This window comes from Carassius carassius, chromosome 30 (genome assembly GCF_963082965.1).
Source record: "Carassius carassius chromosome 30, fCarCar2.1, whole genome shotgun sequence".
Taxonomy (NCBI): Eukaryota; Metazoa; Chordata; class Actinopteri; order Cypriniformes; family Cyprinidae; genus Carassius; species Carassius carassius.
Genome location: NC_081784.1, coordinates 27665487 through 27679331, shown reverse-complemented (window position 1 = coordinate 27679331; position 13845 = coordinate 27665487). Strand labels below are relative to the sequence as shown.

Genomic DNA, 13845 nt, shown 5'->3' with positions numbered 1-13845 from the left:
TCCTTCCCTTCGCCTCACTATTAATGTGCTTGGACACAGAGCTCTGTGAACAGCCAGCCTCTTTTGCAATGACCTTTTGTGTCTTTCCCTCCTTGTGCAAGGTGTCAATGGTCGTCTTTTGGACAACTGTCAAGTCAGCAGTCTTCCCCATGATTGTGTAGCCTGCAGAACTAGACTGAGAGACCATTTAAAGGCCTTTGCAGGTGTTTTGAGTTAATTGGCTGATTAGAGTGTGGCACCAGGTGTCTTCAATATTGAACCTTTTCACAATATTCAAATTTTCCGAGATACTGATTTTTTTTTTTACATAGTTGTCAGTTATAATCATCAAAATTAAAAGAAATAAACATTTGAAATATATCAGTCTGTGTGTAATGGACGAATATAATATACAGGTTTCACTTTTTGAATGGAATAAGTGAAATAAATCAATGTTTTGATGATATTCTAATTATATGACCAGCACCTGTATGTAAGTTGGGAGGAGTTAGATCTGGATCCAACCTTGCCCCCTTGATCTTGTGCTCTGTAGTAAAAACCATTTCCAAATTTCAGCAAATTTTCATTTTTGGGTGAACTATTCCTTTAACATGTGCAAGTAAGAAACCCAATTACCTTTGGGCTTCTTGGAGTTAGCAGAGATGATGCTCTTTGTGAGCTGGCTTAGTTTTCTCTTCCTCTCCCCTGACATGCGGCAGTACATCTCTGTGACGAGTGGGGCGGGGCCGAGGGACATGGGAGCGAGGCCGGGGGAGTGATTGGAGATGAACTACACCTGTTCGTCCCACCGGTCTCGAGGCCCATGGAGGAGATGGAAGGATATAAAACTGGAGCGACGACAGTGAAGGACGAGAGAGGACCAGGCCTGGGCTTTTAGTTGTGTTTTGGTTTTTATTTTATGCGCACCAGTCGTCCGTGAGGGGCTGGTGCGCTGTTTTGTGTTTATTTTGTTATTAAAATGTTTTTCATTGTCCGCCGGTTCCCGCCTCCTTCTTCCGGATGAATATGAAGGTTGATATCGTTACAATCTCTTTCCAGGATTCATTCTCCTCCAGCCGGGCATTTCTGAAGTCCTTCTGGCAGTGTCTTTCCGACAGGTGGTCCATCACCCCAATGTACACCTGTGTCAGAAATATAAAATGTACACTGAATGCTTCAAACTGATATATGTAGATTAGATCCATATCTATATGGCACACACTGTTTCCAGCATTCTCAAAGACAAGAGTTAACTTCTTGCTGGATTAAACCCCTCAATCCGGAGGAGCTGTTCAGACATGCAACACTCTAGTACTGGTTCCAAAATATTCTGTTAGATAACATACAGTCAATGTTATTCTGCAGCGCTCAAATGCATTGCTGGTACAGCGTCATCATGTTTGGCAGGTATGTGATCTTACTTCCAGAGTACACTTGCATCTTATTATTCAGCCTTTGTCCAGTGAAGACCGGGGGCTCATCATAGACATCAATGATCTTTCTATCAGCTTGGAAAATTATTTAATATCTACGTAAATGAGAGAGTTTCTCTTACACCAATGTCCAGGTTTAAAAGCAAGCTTTTGACTATGTTTGAGAAGATATGAAAATACCCAGTAGATGCAACCAACCTTTAATTTCACTGAAGTACTGATACTGAGAAATGTCCTCACATTCGGGAAAACTAGTTGGCATAGGAATATTTAGCGAGTCCATCACTGACCGCTCAGTAACCTGGAGTTCACTCAAAAAAAATAAAAAAGATAAAATCGATCTGAAAGCTAGAGCAGAGGGTATGATTTTCACTGAAATTCATTGGACTAAAGAACATCATACAGATTTTGGAACACATTTTCATTTGAGCAACTACAACAAGCAACACGATGCAGGTTTTTTGTAGTACTGCTGTTATTGGGTTTTCTGTCACTCCTTTGCTTGTTTTCACAAGAGACACACAAGAGGTCTCTTTGTGGGCAGTTTTAAGTCTCTTCTGAATCTTAGCAACAATAAATGAATTTATTATTATTTTTTTTTGCATTTGGGAGCCTCAAAGCCATAGCTCAGGTAGGCCTCAAAGGACATGAAAGGTGTTTCATAGCCATGCTCAACCGATTTGTCAGTCTCCTCTTTTACTAATTTGTCTTTGGCTTTCTGAATCTTTTCTTCCTTGCATGCATCTCTACTCTTCTCTCTCTGCTTTTGCATTGATTCAGGTCTTTTCAAAGATTTTGCAAGTTTCATATTCTCCTTTTTTTCTGCCAAAATCCTTCTCAGTTTTTTTGCTCTTATATTTTTCAAGCTCAAAACTTGTCTTTTCCTTGCCGTGACTCCATGAGCCCTGAATAACACTTGAATCTTTTTTTGGCTCATCCTTTTTTTCGATTTTGAATTTGCTGGGCTTGATTTTGCACTTAATGTCAACATTCTGTGACATTTTATTTTCAGTTCTGGCATTCTCAATTTTTGGCTTCTTTCTAGAAGTATCTGAAAGCCGGCTGTTATCATGTTTAATCCTTTCTTGAACTTCTTTAGTAAGCTGTTAATTTTGGGTTAGGCAGTCATCAGGCTTTCCCCCAATCGAACTGCAAATAAAAAAGAAAGAAAGAAAGAAAGAAAGAAAGAAAGAAAGAAAGAAAGAAAGAAAGAAAGAACGTTTTTTTTTCGATTACAGATTTGTAGGAGCAGATGATACCTTATTGAGTCTTTTGGAACAAGCGTTTTCCATCGATTCACCAATATTTCTGCCACGTTTCCAGCCTCATCATGTTTCTGTCTTGAGTTGACGCCTTTACAATTCCTGTTTCCTACAAATATCAATAAAGCTCAAGAGCATGTTTTCACTAAGAATAACGGAAAATGATAATTTTTTTCAATTATATTAATCTCTTACAATAAGAATTTCAAGTGTACTGTCCAATACTTTTGTTTCTTCAAAATTTGTTCTGAGACAGAATAGGTTACATTAAATAATCTAAGCAAAATAAATAATTTACTTGTTACCAGGTTTGGGCAAAAACTGCCTCTTTTCCAGCTAATAAGAATTTAAATTCCAACAAGGTGTTAAATGAAATGACAATACAAGGAAAGATTTACTGAATTCAGTATCATCAAAACAACTGAAGCAATCATCCAAGCACAAATTGGTGTGGTTGCAGGTGTTTACCAAAATTGGCAAGAACGTAACTCATTAGAAGTTCTGTTGAAGCTCTTGCAAACCTGCTTCATGTTTTTTGATTCTACTTTGTAAACTTAGTAAACTAGAGCACTCTGGGAAATGAAGTTATTCCACCACAGTCCATAAAATGAAAGTTAAAGACATGTATGAATATGAATCAAATACAAATTTCTGTAGATGTCATTTTAAACATTGATTGAATATGATCTAATGTTATGGAAAATACCCCATATGTTGTAAATATCACGTATAGAACAGAATTATAAATCACTGTGTCCCACCCATTTCCACGTGGCTGTTTAAAAATGTGAATTTGCTGAGCGAGCGCACTGATCAGGCTCTATGTATAGGGAAACCTCAGCTGAGGTACTATAAATGGGCAATAAAATGACACCCACCCACCGGTTGTAAAACACAAGATACTGTGCATGTGCAGTAGAGGGGTTAATGCATTGTGTAGTCACATCAAACAAAATAGTACTTTAAAAATGCACTACAAATTCACCAACACATTGACTTTTATGTTTAATCAAAATAAGTACTGCCACATTGCCCCTTCAAGGCCTAAACTGACAGACAGCCTACATGAGAGACAACTGCAGTGTTATTTTTAGAATGACCCCCTCTCAAGTGCCTACCCCCTAACAACACCTCTCATCTTCCTGTCAACAGCTGCTGACACAGGCTACTACATTTTCTATTCACAGTACACCATCTTTTTTTCTGTGCAAAGAGTATAAATAAATGAATACATACCAAACCATTAATTTAAATCAAACCCAAGGCTTAAGTAGGAGAGACTGGGGCTAGTTGTCAAACTTACATTACCGATCTTATAGGTTATTTAATGGCTTTTCAATGAAATTTAAACCATTAAACAATTATATATATATAATATATATATATATATATATATATATATATATATAAAACATTTCTTTTTTTAATTTATAGGTAAACTGACAGTTTACTAATTAAATACTTTGTACACTTTGAAGTATAGTCTCAGTAAACTACTAGTCTAGTATACTACATAGTATACTACTATGTCCCTATTTATGTTTTAATGTGTATATATTTTGTTACATGAATATCTGAACATACAAAACATCCAAAGAAAGAACAAAGAAATCTGTAAACAAAAACATTTTATTAAAGCTTCATGCATTATTTTTTTTTAAACTTTAATGTGTTTTTATAAAAAAATAAAATAAAGAAATAACATTTGAAATAACACAAAAATCTGAAAAAGACTATGAATTGAAATCAGAATGATAATCAAAATGTAGATGGAGTCAATCCACACCCCAAAGGTTGACTGTAATTATTATATCTTCATCGGTCGACATTTTATTCCATAATGTTACAGTTTTGATGTCGTTTTATGTCAGATGATTGTGTTAGATTACATGTGTTAGTATCTGGTGGTTCTTTTTTCTTCTACACTTGTGGGGGGTTTTTTCTTCTGTACAGAAAATGTGTACTAGCGCCATCTAACATACTATAATTAATGAAAACACGGATTCTAGGAGTATAACTCAAATATATTTAGACTTTTTGTAAGTATAAGTCAAGTATACTTAAATGACATTTTAAGTATATTTATTAGGAGTACAAAAACCCGATTTCTGAGAAGTACATAAAAAGTAAACTAAAAGCATACTTTCCTATTTTTAGTTTAAAAGGAGTATACTTATAGCACACTTGAATAAACTTCTTTTTCGTAAAGGCATATATTTTTCGTCACATTTATATGGGAGGAGACGATATGAGTTGGAAAGGTCTTCTCAGAATCATTGCACACAAGCTGTTTGACTAATGAAGACTCACCGCAGGGCCTGCGTCCCAAACACTCCACAAATGGAAGAAAACTGATGCCTGAATGTAAACAGTTAGTTACAGCTTTGATCAAATCTGGAGCACAATGAAAAGACAAAACGCATATTCTACTGACTGCATTTAATTTTGAATGTAGCCTATGGCAGATGGGTCTGCTGGGCCGTTGTGTAGAGTCACACGGATAGAGCCGTCATGGCTGCTAAGTCCATTATATCAGACCAATCGAAATCCCAGTTTATCATGTCATTTTTAATGTAATATTGGAATTAGTTCAGTTTAATCATTTAAATTGGAAAATTTTACATAGGTTGCCTAGTTTTAACGAATAAATTAAGGGAAGTTAAAACAGAAACAAAAGGGAAGGATGGACTATAAAGTAACATGATACAGAAAACGTCATATTTTTTTTTTTGAGATTTCAGGATTCTTTATATAACTGAAGCACATTTTTTAAAAACCTTTATTTTTAAGAGTGTGGAGAGAAGTTCATGAACTGCAGTCCAGTTGCGCTCCATCAGTAGTAGGCTACACACGTCCTCTAAACCCACTTTCTCCTTAATGTGTTTTCATGTTTGTTCTTCTCTTACAACCAGCAGAGACAGAATCAGACTACATCAAAAGCATTTTACGCCAATCAGGTAGTTTAATTATGACCTATTGGTGAAATAATGGAGCACCACACTGTTTGCGCAATCAGCCGCCTCTTCTGAGTGAGCTGGAGAGGAGGAGTTAATCAGCTCTATTCGGACCTCTGACACAACGTCTCTCTCTTCTGCACACCAACTTGAAGGTGCAAGTCTGTCCTTCTCCTCCACCTACTTCATCTCGACAACGGTAAGTGTGTTATACATGTCTTTACACACAAACACAAAATGTTTTCTGTGGTATATTACAGCACCTAAGTTTAACAAAGAACTATCTTAGCAATTTTCAGTTTGACTGAAAGATTGTTGATTGTGTGATTCTTGGGAGCTGTATTGGGTTCTGTTTTTCCCCTAAGGACCAGTACAAGTATAAATGAAAGTTGTTAATGGACTTAAATGAGACTTGTTAGTGGAAATAGTTTCTTATGTTTTATCAGGCTGTGTGTGTGTGTGTGTGTGTGTGTGTGTGTGTGTGTGTGTGTGTGTGTGTGTGTGTGTGTGTGTGTGTGTGTGTGTGTGTGTGTGTGTGTGTGTGTGTGTGTGTGTGTGTGTGTGTGTGTGATTGTGTGTGTGTGTGAGAGAGAGAGAGAGAGAGAGAGAGAGAGAATGTGGTACAAAGACAGATCCTAATAGTATGAATCAGTTTACTGTAACATTTAACAAAATAACAGTTGTCTACAATTAAGTTACATGTTTTAGTTCTGAAATACTGAAAGGATAGATGGGTTTAAATGACTTTGGAGCTATAAAAGGAACCTTAGAGCGATGGTACACTGCCTTTCTATTCTTGGCCATAGTTGTGATAACTTGTGACAGATGCAAAGAGGGGAATGCCGAGGTGATATGCTGCGATAACAACTCTTAAGTGTTTATCTTATTTTATTTATTTTAAAGAGTATTATTATAACACTTGACACTTCTGATATTACTTTTTATTTATATTTATTTATTGAGTTTTATTTTTCTTATTTTTTTTGCTTCTTGTTAGAATGTCACTAATAGTTAAGCAACACCACACGTGGTTTTGAAATATGAGAAAAGACTGTGACACTAGATGCGAGATCTGCTTATTTTTCCAATTTAATTAACATCAACAGTCACAATTCTAGGTTTCTATTCAAAATAATTAACGATTTGACAAGTGGTGTGTCAAGTTCTGTTGATTGTAAGTAGTTCTTGTCATCTTCTGTGGACAAGGTCTCTTATATAAAGGCTTTGATTATCCCTCCTTTGGTCCAATGTGAGGTTAACCCAGGTTATAGGGAGGTATTGTTGGATTCTTTTTTACCTGTTTCAGAGCACAATATTTGTGAGATGAAACCTTCCAGTTGTTTTAATGATGTGGTTCCCGTTAGACTGTTTAAAGAAGCGTCAGGATGTATACGTTCTGTTATACAGTCTATAGTGAATAGTTCTCTTATTTCTGGATATGTCCCAGAGGAGTTAAAGATTGCTACAGTCCATCCAATTCTGAAGAAGCCTTCATTAGATCATGCAGTGGTAAACAATTACAGACCTATTTCTAAACTACCTTTTATTTAAAAAAGTATAGAAAAGGCAGTAGCAATACAATTGTTGAAGGTTTTAAAGGAGAATAATATTTTTGAGAAATATCAGTCTGGGTTTAGAGCTGTTCATAGCACTGAAACTGCCCTTTTAAGAGTGACAAATAATTTATTGATGGCAGCAGATGCTGGTGAATGCTCAGTCTTAGTACTTCTCAATTTGACCGCAGCTTTCAAAACAGTTGACCACTCTATTTTAATTAATACTTTGAAAACATGGGTTGGGGTTTCAGGGACAGTGCTGGATTGGTTTGTGTCTTATCTGTCTTACAGGACATATTTAGTATTAGTTGAAGGTGAAGTATCCCAACGTTCTGCAGTTGTATGTGGGGTTCTGCAGGGATCCCTGTGAGGACCTATTTGCTTTCTATTTACATGATGTCATTTGGTGCAGTAATTTGACGACAATATAAATGATCACTTTTATGCAGATTATTTACAATTATACTTGTCATTGAGTTCTAAGGACCTAGGGAGCCTAGAAGTTTTTTAATCATGTTTAATCGATTTAAAAAATGGGATGGCGTTAAACTTTTTGCAGTTAAATACGGAAAAGATTGAAGTGGTTTCATTGGTCAGAACTCAATTAGAAATCAGATTGAACTTGCTCTCCATAAGGTACAGTACATATAGGTCACTAACAGATATACATTGTTACAGTCATATGTTGAAGTTTATGTTTTAGAGCTTTCAGTTGATGTATCTTTAGTCAAGATTTAAAAAGTTTGTTATTGTAGACTGTCAATGATTGTAAACATAGAAAGTGGTCGTCTCCTGCATATTAACAGATCAAGAGTAATAGATTTTTTCAGATTTGTCTTTATACACTTACATGTTTTAAAATTTGTTCTTTGACTCATAATGTGTTCTTATTTTGTCAAAATTCCTTTTAGGTCTTGGCTGTGACCCATCATTACAGTCATGGCACCCAAAAAGAACAAGGCCGCTAAGAAGAACAAAGCTGACATAAATGAGATAACAATTCTGGTAGAGGACAGTCCCACCAACAAAATCAATGGGCTCAACACACTCCTGGAAAGTGGAAATGGTTTTAGTTGTATCTCAACAGAGGTCACTGACCCTGTCTATGCACCCAACCTCTTGGAGGGTCTTGGCCACATGAGGCAAGATAGCTTCCTCTGTGATCTGACTGTAGCAACCAAGTCCAAATCCTTTGATGTTCACAAGGTTGTGATGGCTTCCTGCAGTGAGTACATCCAAAACATGCTCAGGAAGGATTCAGCCCTCAAAAAGATTGAGCTCAGTGAGTTGTCCCCAGTTGGTCTGGCTACTGTCATCACTTACGCCTATTCTGGAAAACTGACCCTGTCTTTGTACACCATTGGTAGCACGATATCAGCAGCCATGCTGCTGCAGATCCATTCTCTGGTGAAGATGTGCAGTGAGTTCTTGATGCGGGAGATCAGCGTGGAAAATTGCATGTATGTTGTCAACATCACTGATACATACAATCTGAAAGAGACGAAAGAGGCTGCGCAGAAGTTCATGCGGGAGAACTTCATCGAATTCTCAGAAATGGAACAGTTCCTAAAGCTCACCTACGAGCAGATCAGTGAATTTCTTACAGATGACTCGCTTCAGTTGCCCTCTGAGCTCACAGCTTTCCAGATCGCAATAAAGTGGTTAGACTTTGATGAGAAGAGGCTGAAGTATGCTCCTGATCTGCTGTCCAGCATCCGCTTTGGAACCATCTCACCCCAGGACCTTGTTAGTCATGTGCAGATCGTTCCCAGGATGATGCAAGATGCTGAGTGTCACCGTCTGTTGGTTGATGCCATGAATTATCACCTGCTGCCATTCCAGCAGAACATCCTGCAATCCAGAAGAACCAAGGTCCGTGGTGGCCAACGAGTACTGCTCACAGTGGGTGGGCGTCCTGCCCTAACCGAAAAATCTCTCAGCAAGGACATTCTCTACAGAGATGAGGATAGTGTCTGGAACAAGCTGACAGAGATGCCTGCGAAGAGCTTCAATCAGTGTGTGGCTGTTTTGGATGGCTTCCTTTACGTTGCTGGCGGTGAAGACCAGAATGATGCTAGGAACCAAGCAAAACATGCTGTCAGCAATTTTATAAGGTAAGATCCGATGTTGTTTCTTTAAAAGCAGTTCACCAAAAAAAAAAAAAAAAAATGAAATTGTTATGTTTGTTTACTCACCCTCAGGCAATTGAAGATGTAGGTAACTTGTTTCATCAGTGGAACAGTAAAGATAATTTTCAGGTGAAACTGCTGTCCTTGTCCATAAACTACATGTTTAGGGCTACTGGGTTTTGAGAGTCAAAAAAACATATAAGGAGAAGACCAAATCAATACATGTGGCGAGTTTCCATCAAATGGTAGTTACCTGAGCTTATCCTAGATGTTGGAAACAATTTAAAAAAGATTAAGTTTGCATGCATAATCCCATTCAGGAAGTTTGTCTTTTCACACAGATTTCTGACAACTGATCTAGAGCGATTCTACCTCTGATGCCATTGCATGACACTTAGAGCATGAACGTCAACACATCTCAAGAGTCTCACTAGTAGTATATGGGTATAAGGAATTTTCCCTGCTTCGACTATTTACACTGTGCACATCTGCAGCATGTTACGGCTCTGAAACGGCCACCAGAGCTGATCGTGGCCACTCTAGTTAACACTTGAGTTACCAGTCACGACAGTACATCCCAGAAACTGTTCTCTGGACTGCTTCTGTCAAGATGCACTCATACGCCTCTTTTGATTACATATGATGGCTAGTCTTGTCAAAATCCGGTCAAAATCCATTGCCATGACTTATCGCGAGAGGAATAAATTAAGTTTTAGTCTCATAACATTGGTTAATGGAAGCACCATCATTTTGCAATACTTTTTATTGACAAATAAATTATCGGCAAAGTTTTGCGTAAATTTGTAATGGAAATGCTTTGAGGCTTGTGGTAGTTGTGCCGATGCTGCCTTTGCAGCTGCATCATCCATCTGTCCCAGTTCTTGGTCTGGATATTCTGGTTTAAACAAGTAGGGCTGTGCATAAAATTCCATGTTATCCACTTTCAGATAGAAATCATCTACCACTATAAATTTTATGTAGTGAGATTTAGACGTTGGTACTGCTGGTGAAGCTCTACATATGAGTCCTCACTCTCCATTGTAAACAAACGGCATTCATCAGCTTACTTGTGAGTATGCGAAGATCGCGCTCCAGACAGTCGTGAACATGCTCAGAACCATTTGCCCAGGCTGTGGATTAAAGGTAATAATGTTGTAAATAAATAATGTTCAGTTTCTTGCACAGACTGAACATTTTGTTTCATAGGACCCCATTGTATAGTCAGGAGCCACGGGTATTGATTTGATCTTCTCTGTATGTTTTTTTTTTTTTGAGACTCAAAAACCGGCAGCCACAGATGTGCAGTATATCAATCTCCAAGGACAGCAGTTTCACCTAAACATCTTCTTTACTTCTTTACTGTCACCTAAATTTTGAATGGCCTGAGGGTTAGTAAATAACAGCAGATTTTCATTTTTGGGTGAACTATCCCTTTCAGATGGCTTTATTGTCAAAAGTCCATTGGCATGTCTTTTTTCCAAGCGATGCATAACGTACAAGTATTTCTCTCATTAGATATGACCCCCGATTCAACACGTGGATCCACCTGGCAAACATGATTCAAAAGCGCACTCATTTCAGCCTCAACACCTTCAACGGTCTCCTGTTCGCTGTAGGAGGGCGTAATTCTGATGGCTGCCAGGCATCTGTCGAGTGCTACGTCCCATCCTCTAACCAATGGCAAATGAAATCGCCAATGGAAGTCCCTAGATGTTGCCATGCCAGCACAGTTATTGATGGCAAGATCTTGATTAGTGGTGGTTACATTAACAACGCCTACTCTCGTGCTGTATGTTCTTATGACCCATCCACCGATAGCTGGCAGGACAAGAACAGCCTGAGCACCCCGAGAGGATGGCACTGTTCAGTGACCGTTGGAGACCGTGCCTATGTTCTCGGCGGCAGCCAACTGGGCGGACGTGGAGAAAGGGTGGATGTCTTGCCAGTTGAATGTTACAACCCTCACTCCGGCCAGTGGAGCTACATCGCCCCCTTGCTGACTGGAGTGAGCACGGCTGGTGCTTCCACCTTGAATAATAATATTTACCTCCTGGGTGGCTGGAATGAGATCGAGAAGAAGTACAAGAAATGTATTCAGGTGTTTAACCCCGATATTAACGAATGGACTGAGGATGACGAATTGCCAGAGGCAACGGTTGGTATCTCATGTTGTGTTGTCACCATCCCCACACGCAAAACACGCGAGTCGAGGGCCAGCTCTGTATCGTCCGCACCGATTAGTATATAAGCAGGGACGGAATAGCTGGCAAATTTGAGTTGCTAAATGTAATTGAGAACAAATTTTTATCTTACTGTTTGTTCAAAGTCAACTTTTCTCACAGATGCCAAAATGTATTGTCAGTTCGTGGCAACCTTAAATGACAAAGTTGAATTATGCATACACATTAACATTTATTTCTATAAGCCAACATTGTTTAAAATTGAAGCAATCTGAAAACGACTAAAGATAAATGCATTTCGAAGATGGTTCATAGGTTGGGGGAATAGGAAAAGTGAGAGAGATTTGTCTTGGAGGTTTATGGAAAAGGAAATGCATACAAACAATACAGGTTACAGTCATAATTTTAATTGGGAAATTATTTTCCAATTGGGGCCAATTCTACGGTTATGATTTGATTAGTCCCTTAATGTGCAAAATGGGGTAATTGGTACATTGCAAACCACATATATTAGACATTGTCCTCTGATCACCAAACAATGAAATAACCTTTAAAAATGCCTGCAGATATTTATTACAGCATTTTTTCCCAATGATGCCATTCTTATTGCACTGTTGACATGTGAGCTTGTAATTCATATTTATTTAGAATAATACAAAAGGAAGCACAGATTCCATGAGAAAGACCGGTTTTAACATTTCACCTACAACTATACTTAGGAGTAGGTGTTCATACAACCAGGCAGTCTATGTAATCATGTAAGACACCAACAAAGTGCTGCTGGCTCTTGGAAAACCAAGCAAGTTAATTATAAGCAGGGTTGCTGGCAGGAGGGATTACTCAGAACAACGTCCTTAGTTCTAAATCATTAGGCCACACAGGGAGAAGTGCACATGTCCCCGGCCCTGTAGGATTTTAGTCGTGACCCTGTTTGACTCATTTTACACTGAAAAAGAAAAAGAGACACTATTGTGTTGTGGGTGGTGATGTGAAGAACACTGAATAGGACATAAAAGGATTTACTGTGGTGACATATTTTGTAAACCTAGAGAATAAATAATTGTGAAAAAAGGTTTGGCCTGAACCATCTAGACAAGTATAAAATATGCTCTGTTTCCTGATGGTTCATGATTTTTAATATTTTGGTTAGAAAACATTGTATGATAGGGGGGAAAAAATGACAACTGGACACACTTCTGATTTATTACTTTAATAAGGTATTGCTTATTTAAGGTAAATCAATGGATTGTTCACAATATGCATACTGTGATACGTGTTGTCAGATAATAAAGCTCTACATATTTATTAAAGCTTCTTAAGAAATGTTGCTGTTGACATTTTTTCTTGGAATCTATTTTGAAAATGACTAAAGAAGAGAGGGGGGGGGGGGGTATTTCCTTAATTCAGACCTGTTTGACCAACCAATGAAAGACATTATTTTTGCATTTCTGTTTTGTGCAGCTAGTGGCACAGAAATAACTGCGTAAAGCACTACAAAAGGCATTGTTCAACCAAAAAATTATTTACTTACACCCCACTCGTTCAAAAGCTGTATACAGTAAATGTTTTTCTTCTGCTGAACACAAAAGAAGATATCTTGAAGAATATGGTCAACCAATTTTTCTCTCCGTCTCCATACTATGAAAGTCAGTAGGGTCCAGCAGAAGAAAGAAATTCATACAGGTTCGGAACAATTGATGGTAAGTAAATAATGGCATAATTTTTATTTTTGGGTGAACTATCCCTTTACCGTTAGACTTTCAAGTTTACCAAGTAAACATAATGGGCGTTGGAGCTAGTGGCAGTTAACAGAAATTTGACAATGCAAAACACTTAACAATCACGACAATGACAAGGGAATCTATAAAAAGTGACTCCTGACCTAATAACCTAATTTACTTTTTTCCCATTTACATTATTAATATACATATACAATTTCAAATAACAATTAGGGAATATGTTGTTTAATGGTTTAAAAAAAATTAGGGCAAAGGTCTTCAACCCTGCTCCTGGGGACCTACTGTGCTGCAAAGTTTATTTCCAACCTGCTTCAGCACACCTGTCAGTGTATTTTACAACAGGGTTAGGGAATGTCCTGTGTAAGTCATTTTATGGGAGCACATCTGTACTCTCTTGCTAAATAGCCAGCATATCCCAATGCATTTAAATAATATTTGTACACGAACACAATAGAAAAAAATAAAAGACTTATGATTGTGACTTTCATATAAGAAGAAGAAGAGAAAACAATACGTGTGATAAAAAACAACCGCTGAACAAACGGTCACGCTTACATTTTGCATAGTCATGATTATAAAAGCTCATTAAATCAGATCGGCTTCAACAGCAGCT

The 13845-nt window shown here is 37.8% G+C and overlaps 1 protein-coding gene and 1 pseudogene across 1 annotated transcript; one reads left to right on the top strand and one right to left on the bottom strand.

Annotated features, from left to right (window-relative positions):
- Positions 1-577: 577 nt before the first annotated feature.
- Positions 578-5817, bottom strand: LOC132110355 (elongin-A-like; annotated as a pseudogene).
- Positions 5701-11684, top strand: LOC132110981 (kelch-like protein 31). Its single transcript, XM_059518133.1, has 3 exons — positions 5701-5827; positions 8096-9298; positions 10829-11684. Exons 2-3 carry the CDS (start codon positions 8124-8126, stop codon positions 11559-11561), a joined length of 1908 nt encoding a protein of 635 aa, XP_059374116.1. The 5' UTR covers positions 5701-5827; positions 8096-8123; the 3' UTR covers positions 11562-11684.
- Positions 11685-13845: the final 2161 nt, after the last annotated feature.